Source organism: Nematolebias whitei, chromosome 13 (genome assembly GCF_014905685.2).
Source record: "Nematolebias whitei isolate Nwh7 chromosome 13, NemWhi1, whole genome shotgun sequence".
Lineage (NCBI taxonomy): Eukaryota > Metazoa > Chordata > Actinopteri > Cyprinodontiformes > Rivulidae > Nematolebias > Nematolebias whitei.
In genome coordinates, this window is record NC_056510.1 from 20,739,135 (window position 1) to 20,747,528 (window position 8,394).

At 39.4% G+C, this 8,394-nt stretch overlaps 1 protein-coding gene across 1 annotated transcript in view; it reads right to left on the minus strand.

The window, feature by feature from the left end:
• Window positions 1-8,089, minus strand: part of ubr3 (ubiquitin protein ligase E3 component n-recognin 3) — a 51,171-nt gene extending 43,082 nt beyond the window's left edge. The window contains exons 1-4 of the mRNA XM_037686957.1: window positions 7,641-8,089; window positions 1,999-2,138; window positions 1,558-1,710; window positions 1,153-1,308 (exon numbers count right to left, since the gene is read on the minus strand). Coding sequence (XP_037542885.1) covers window positions 1,153-1,308; window positions 1,558-1,710; window positions 1,999-2,138; window positions 7,641-8,074 — 883 coding nt within the window. The 5' untranslated portion in view covers window positions 8,075-8,089. The remainder of the gene's footprint in view (window positions 1-1,152; window positions 1,309-1,557; window positions 1,711-1,998; window positions 2,139-7,640) is intronic.
• Between the last annotated feature and the right edge of the window lie 305 nt (window positions 8,090-8,394).

The window sequence follows — 8,394 nt, forward strand, 5'->3', positions numbered from 1 at the left end:
AACCAGATTCCTAACTCAACAATAAACTTTAATCATGAAAAGCCCAACTACACTAATTTAGCAGAAACAGATGCTCCAGTTTGCAACTCAACTTCTAGCTGCCTTTCAAACCAACGTACAACTATTCAATCAGGTAGCAAAAGAGACTCAATTAACAAAATGATTAGGGATGCATAATATTGGATTTTTGGCCGATATGTTAAAACTTATTTGGCTGATAACCGATACCAATACCAATATTTTCCCCTAGACCTACTTACAGAGACTACATAGCTTTCTCTGCTGTGGAATTAAAATACATTATTCTGCATGGCCTTTGACAATTTGGCCTGCTACCAAATGCAGATGCCAAAAAGGGGGCTGAAAATTATGTAACACTATATAAATATATAATATATATTTAAAAAACCAGCGCCTTTTATATCGGCGAGTTATTTTGATGGAATGGTTGATGTCCAATATTTAACTTTATCACTAATATTGGCCGATACCATGCCAATAATATTGTGCATCCCTAAAAATGATCACATCCAACATTAAAAAAAGAGGATGTGCCACCCTTTACATTTATGAGTCACACTTAATTGACTAAAACACAGGACAGAGTGAGGATGAGTAGGATGACTCGCTGTGGTGACCCCTGAAGAGTTAAAGGCCAAAAGAAGAACAAGAACAACAAAATCAAGACGAAGAAGAAGAAGAAGAAGACGAAGAACAAGAAAACCTACAGGTAATTGACTAAAAATACAACCGATAGATTTGTAGAAACAATATGTATGTGATTCAGAAGTTGCACTTGTGTTTCAACTACCTAGTCAATATACGCAAGTTTTTAAACTCCAAATCAATTGAAAGCACTTCTGATAGAAACATGTGTCTGTAACTTATTTTTCTTAATAAACAAAACAGTTGTCTCTTTTTTTCTTCCAATCACATTTTGCTTTTTTCCCCTATTGAGGTTTTAAGTAATGTCTACACAAAACTATTTGAAAAATCTAAAAGGCAACAACTTGTTGCACCATGAGCACAAAACGCCAGTGATTCCCAAATGTTTTCCCGATGCCTTCTCATAAAAGTCTAAAATGTGATTTTTTTTAATTTTATTCATTTATATTCTTAATATTTGATGCAAATATGCAAACGTAGCCTTACCCAGCAGGGCCATTGCTCCCGCACCTCCTTCAGCTCCAACAGTAACATCAGCTGTAACAGCCTGGGCTTTCTCCTCCACAGAAACCAGACCTGAATTCTTCAATGCTGACAAATACTTGTCATAGTTCTTTTTAGCATAAACATTATCTTCTTGGCCTGCAACAAGCAAACATATGTTTTACATCATTATAAGTTTGAAACCTCAAAACAAGCATCTCTATATTACATCAACAATTAATTTTCACTTCAGTAATTTGTTTTTTTAGACAGTAACAGTTATGCTGCATCAAACAAAAGCAAAAAAGTACATTATTTTATTCAATCAAGGTCATTAGGCCAAAAATAAATAATCTGGCATAAAAATGCATGTTATCAGTGAGTTTTTTTCCTAGTCCATGAAGTTACCCATGCTCAACTCCTTGTATGTTTGCTGATTAGTCAAGATCTTTGTCAGTACAGTCCTCATTGCTCCTCCCATCTTTGTGAGATCCTCCAAGAAGGAGATCTGAGGCTCGAGTTGTTGCAGGACTTTCTGTAGATCTCTCTCAGCTGAGGTGTCTGGTAAACAGAGATAAGCAATAAGTCATGGGACTCTGTACTTTGTGGCTGTAATTTTAGATGTAAGCAGTTGTGTAATGATGGTGAGATTCAAGCATAACAGATTCTGTTTTGCAATTCGTATACAATCAGAAAGCAACACTAAAGTGGCTTAAACATGTGATTTACTTATATTTCTACATTTTAAATGACTTGAGGTCTTACGAGTCATTTTGTGGGTGTAAGTTTGGCTTAAATTATCCACACACTAAAGGTGAATTATTTTATATTGATTGCAGTTGATTTTACCTGGTTCAATGTATCCATCTCTCAGATACTGTATGATGCACAGGATAAAACGGGGGAGGACTATCTCTGACATGAGGAGAAGATCTCGAGGTATCGAGGGGACATTTTCTCCAGTTCTTAACCTATGCCTCAGACAAAACCTGTCAGGAGATAAAATAAAAATTATGACAAAAACGATCATATTTTTCCCCTTTCACTCTTTCAGGTTTGCTGAAAACTTGGGTCTGAAAACAAAAAGTCAGTTTGAATAGAAGTGTGTGAATCTGCATCGCTATCTGCTCATAATTTGTTTCTGCCCAGCAGCATCGTTTTGTTTGTTATTCTTCTAGTTATCCCGTCAATTTCGTTACAGCCTTTTTGCTCAGTTATACAGACAGCATCAGCTGTTTCCTTACCAACAATATTTATTAAGTAGCAAAACCAACTTTACAGTAGCACTTATTTTAGAACGTTTTGTTTATCAAAAGAGGCCATTAAAACTGAAAAGAGAATGAGATGGATGTGATGGAAAAAGGTGGCAAAGACACAACTTCTAACGTAGGACTGTAATATTAGGGAAAAAATGTTAAGTATTGTGATAATACCAGGTACAATAAACCCACAAGTTGTCATTTTAATGTTCACACAGATCGATTATATATTTTTACGGTTGATACTAGGGGTGCACAGATTTCCTTAATTTTGGGAAATCGGCCGATACATGAGAAACTGATTTTACCAATTTTTTTTTTATTTTAACAACAATTGTCTAAACTTCATTTATATTTCAGAGCACTACCTCATGGCCAGTTTAAAACAAGTATGTATTGTTTATAGGATATCGCTCAAGGGTATGTTTTTCAATAAAATCAGATTGGAAAATTGAAGGTGCATTGTGACCTGATAACACCCGACAGTGTCGCTTATAAAACAAAAATCGGAATCGGCAGGTCAGGCGTTTTAGAAATCGGTGATCGGCCATAAAACTGCAAATCGGTGCACCCCTAGTTGATACCAATTTTTAGAACTCAGTGCAGCCAATGGCAGATATACAACACATTTTGTTTTCATTTCTGGTCAATATGCATTTCTCGTTTAATAAAATTGTAACATTATTGCTCAACCTAAATAAACATGTATTTAAAACACTTAGAAGAACTTGTTCAAACATATTTACTGTGGTGGGATGTAACAGAGTGCAAGTACTTCGTTACTGTACTTCACTACATTGTTCATGTATCTATACTTTACTTAAGTAGAGTTAAACGTGGGTACTTTCGACTTTTACTCCACTACATTTTACATTAAGTAGCTGTACTTTCTACTACACTACATTTCTATAATGTGTCGTGTTGCACGTTACATTCATGTTGCGGTTTTTCAATTTGTTCTTTAGTTTCAAAGTAACCAATGGCGAGAGGAGAGTCGGTCCATTGAATCGCTGCAAAGTTGGCAGGTACAGTAACATTAGATCCACCTACAAGAAGAGCTGGACCAATGATGTACAGTGAGGAAAATAAGTATTTGAACACCCTGCGACTTTGCAAGTTCTCCCACTTAGAAATCATGGAGGGTTCTGACATTTTCATCTTAAGTGCATGTCCACTGTGAGAGACATAATCTAAAAAAATCACAATGTATGATTTTTTAATAATTTATTTGTGTGTTACTGCTGCAAATAAGTATTTGAACACCTGTGAAAATCAGTAGTCTTTGTTTGCAGTTACAGAGGTCAAAGGTTTCCAGTAGTTTTTCACCAGGTTTACTGCAGCAGAGATTTTGGCTCATTCCTCCACACAGATCTTCTCTAGATCAGCAGGTTTCTGGGCTGTCGCTGAGAAACACGGAGCTCGAGCTCCCTCCAAAGATTTTCTATAGGGTTCAGGTCTGGGGGCTGACTAGGCCACTCCAGAACCTTGATATGCTTCTTACGGAGCCACTCCTTGGTTCTCCTGGCTGTGTGCTTCAGGTCATCGTCATGTTGGAAGACTCAGCCACGACCCATCTTCAATGCTCGAACTGAGGGAAGGAGGTTGTTCCCCAAAATCTCTCACTACATGTCCCCGATCATCCTCTCCTTAATACAGTGCAGTCGTCCTGTCCCATGTGCAGAAAAAAAACCCCAAAGCATGATGCTTCCACCCCCATGCTTCACAGTAGGGATGGTGTTTTTGGGATGGTACTCATCATTCTTCGTCCTCCAAACACGGCGAGTGGAATTAAGACCAGAAAGTTCTATTTTGGTCTCATCTGACCACAGAACTTTCTCCCATGACTCCTCTAGATCATCCAAATGGTCATGGGCAAACTTCAGACGGGCCTGGACGTGTTCTGATTTAAGCAGGGGAACCTTCCGTGCCATGCGTGATTTCAAACTGTGATGTCAGTGTATTACCCACAGTAACCATGGAAACAGTGGTGCCAGCTCTCTTCAGGTCATGGACCAGCTCCTCCCGTGTAGTTCTGGGCCGATTCCTCACCTTTCTTAGGATCATTGATACGCCACGAGGTGAGATCTTGCATGGAGCTCCAGTCCTGAGGGAGATTGACAGTCATGTTTAGCTTCTTCCATTTTCTAATAATTGCTCCAACAGTTGATCTTTTTTCACCAAGCTGCTTGGCAATTGCCTCGTAGCCCTTTCCAGCCTTGTGGAGGTCTACAATTTTGTCTCTGGTGTCTTTGGACAGCTCTTTGGTCTTATCCATGTTAGTAGTTGGAGTCTTACTGATTGTGTGGGGTGGACAGGTGTCTTTATGCAGCTAAAGACCTCAAACAGGTGCTTCTAATTTAGAATAAGTGGAGTGGAGGTGGAGTTTTTAGAGACGGACTAACAGGTCTTTGAGGGCCAGAATTGTTGCTCATTAGCAGGTGTTCAAATACTTATTTGCAGCAGTAACACAGAAATTAATTATTAAAAAATCATCCATTGTGATTTCTGATTATTTTTTTTTTAGATTATGTCTCTCACAGTGGACATGCACCTAAGATGAAAATGTCAGACCCCTCCATGATTTCTAAGTGGGAGAACTTGCAAAGTCACAGGGTGTTTAAATATGTATTTTCCTCACTGTATATTCTAATATATACTGTACATCACTGACCTGGGCGCAGACACAGCACCACTAACACAGCCAAAATGGATTCCACCACGGAGTCGGTCAGAAGATACACACCATGGCCTTATTGAAAGATTATTGAAAGTCTATTCAGTACAGCAAGACAGATTTTCTATCCCAAAAGAGCCAGACTGGAATAAAAAAAACTTTGAAAACCAAATTCTTCTGAACTTGAACAAGAAATTCTTGCTGCAATATTAAAAAGTGTCAGTTCATGATGTTAGGAGACAAGAGATGTCTCCAAATGACTCGACACTCAGATCCAAGTTTTGAAAATAGTGTCAGGAAGTTAAAATATTGTTCACTATTGACCCATTCCAAGGTTGACTGGACAGTATTTTAACTAGAAGTGATGACAAACTGGAGTTGAAATGATCAGAGTCTATTCTTTTGTTAGGTCTTATGCTCCTTTTTTTCAGGCAGACAACTTTTACTTAAATGTATTTACTGCAGTTAAAACGACACACTGGTTTTACTTTGTGTTAAATAAAAACTTTTAAAAAGGTATAATCATTCCTCTTTCATATTTTGCTTAATGGCATTTAACTCTGCAGGTCATCCCTGAAATTCTGATGCACAGAATCACAAGTCCAACGGTGTCACAGGGTAAACACAATAAAAACGTGCATTATCTGCAGCATTGTTCATTAAGGGGGCCGAGATGGTGTAGGGGCAGGGAAGCCGACTCGGGACCTTCGTGAAGGTCCTGGATTCGATCCCCGGTCATCGCACATCTCATGGTGTCTCTGAGAAGGATACCCAATCCCGAATTGCTCCCCAGGTGCTTACATAGCTGTCCACTGCTTCACCTGGGTGTATCCCAGGTGCAATGGGTTAAATGCAGAGAGCCAATTTTTACAACTTTTACTTTTAATACTTTAAGTATTTTTTAAATCAAGTACTTATTTACTTTTACTTAAGTAAAATCGTTAATATGGCACTTCTACTTTTACTAGAGTACATTTTTGTCTGTTTATTTGTACTTTTACTTAAGTACAGTGTTTGAGTACGTTCTCCACCACTGCATATTTACAGATGAGCCGCTGGAGAATTGTTTCCTTAGTGCTTGGTAATCGTTTAATTATGCAGACATGGCCAATTGGTCATCCTCTAACCACAACACTCTCCGTGTGTTGGCTGTGGGCATTTGGTCAAACAAGAGCCGGGCTGATCTCCAAATTAATATATTTTTTAAATGCACAAGACTAACATAAGCAATGAATTATTTGTAAACACACAAACAAAGTGTTCTGTCAAACTCAACATGCATCTTTAAAGAGTTTCTTGCCCACACCTCTTCCTGTATGGTCCACACCAGGGGTCTGCAACCTTTACGATCAAGAGCCATTTTTACATCTTCGTTCACGACGTTAAACGTGCCCGGAGCCACAACAACCAGCTACAACTGTGGTTATCAACTGGTTGCCCGTGAGCCACTTTAAGTTTGCTGGAGGGGGCTTTTGTGGCCAGTAGGGGTGACATTATAAAGCAAAAAATATCTAATGATTTTTTTTTATTTATTAAAGTAAAAGACCTGAAAAAAAATCTATATAATATGCAGACAATCCTTCATATAAAGTAGTAAAGCATCAAGTTAAAGTGTCCTTGTGCCCGTACTCGCGCTAGTGTTCACATATTTGCAAACGAAATAACAGGAAAACTGTGAACTAGTCCTTTTTTGTTTGTATAGCCAATAAAATTCAGTGGTGGCAAAGACAACTTCTAAAGTAGGACTGTACAATATTAGGGGAAAACGTTAAATACGGTGACGATACCAGTTACAATAAAGTTTTGTCATTTTAATGTTCACACAGATCGATTATATACGATGTGATGAATGCTTGTCAGTTTTGGCCAAAGCTTGAAGGTGCCGCTGCATTGGGACCAAAGAGCCGAATGTGGCTCCAGAGCCGCAGGTTGCAGACACCAGGTCCATACCAACACTTAAACCAAAACATCTCTTCCTCATTCTTTCTATGGCTGTTCATGAATAAATCAAAGACCTCATCAAAAGATCTGCAGTCCACTGTCTTGCTTGTAGATGTAAAAGTCTGCTTCATACTGACATATCCTCGCTATATCTCGGTACAATGATAATAAAGCTTATTCTGATTCTGCTGCCAGAATCTTACATATATATTTTGATCAAAGGGTGTACTCAATCCTGTAGATAAATCATTTAAGAATAAACATAAAAAAAAATACTATAAAGAAGGGCAAAGTTTTACCATGAGATCAATAAAACCAACCCTTCCAGGTGGCATCTATGCAGTGGTAATAGATAAACACAAGCCTGCTGATGCTGATGACAATTACGGATCGGTTTAGCAAGAGCTGGCTGGCTCGTCCAGGATTTGCTAAAAATAAATGACGGGCGCGTCGTGATACTTTTATCGAATGGCAAATATACGTAAGATTATATCAGACAGGATTACATAAAAACCCACACGGAGTCCACTGACAGGAAAATGTTATCAGCTATGTTGGCTCACTTCTTCCCAACACCTGTCAAAACGATGCTAGTTAGCACAGCCCGCTTAGCTTACCCGCTGTCTCTCATGACATTACTGTCTCCACAGTCACAGGCCCCGCCAGCCTGACTCCTGAACATGTTGAAATCATGGCCTGCGTGCTCTCCATTATTAAAGCACTCCGCACACAGTGACATGCAAGGAGAGATGCCACACGTCCGGCATCGATATGCTACGAAATTAGCCGTCCACACCAATCCGCACAGAGTCGCGTTGTCATAGGAGCGGACCGTCTTACAGAACTCCTCGAAACCCTCGCCCCCTGCCAGCAGACATTTACACCAGTCCAGAGCTTCAGTGTCCGCCGCCGTTTTCTCGGGATTTAGTACAGCGTCGAGCAGCTCCCGAAGCTCTCGGAGCCCGGAGCTGTTGTCAGTCCGGGTTAGGTCTGCCTTCAAGTAAGCGGCAGCAGCTCTCTTGTCCCGGCGCAGCAGCGACGCCGCCATCATGCACTCTGGCTTGTTGAGCACAAATTTATTTTTGTTGTCGTTTCCAAAAGCTCGGGAGTTCTCGCGAGACTTCGCAGCGGCAGTAACGCGCTGTGGATTTTTTAGAAAGTACGACACGTTCAGTTTAATTAAAATGTATATAAGAAAGTAATTGATTTCATTAAACCAAGTATGCATTTTAACACAGGCGAGATCAACGTTGCAACTTATTTAACTATCTTTTAATGTTAAAGCACCGATATATGCGTCATTCTTGTTTTGTTTGAGCTTTGCTAAGCAACATTTGTTTTGGACCGTCCCACCCTGCTGGAGGAACTGCA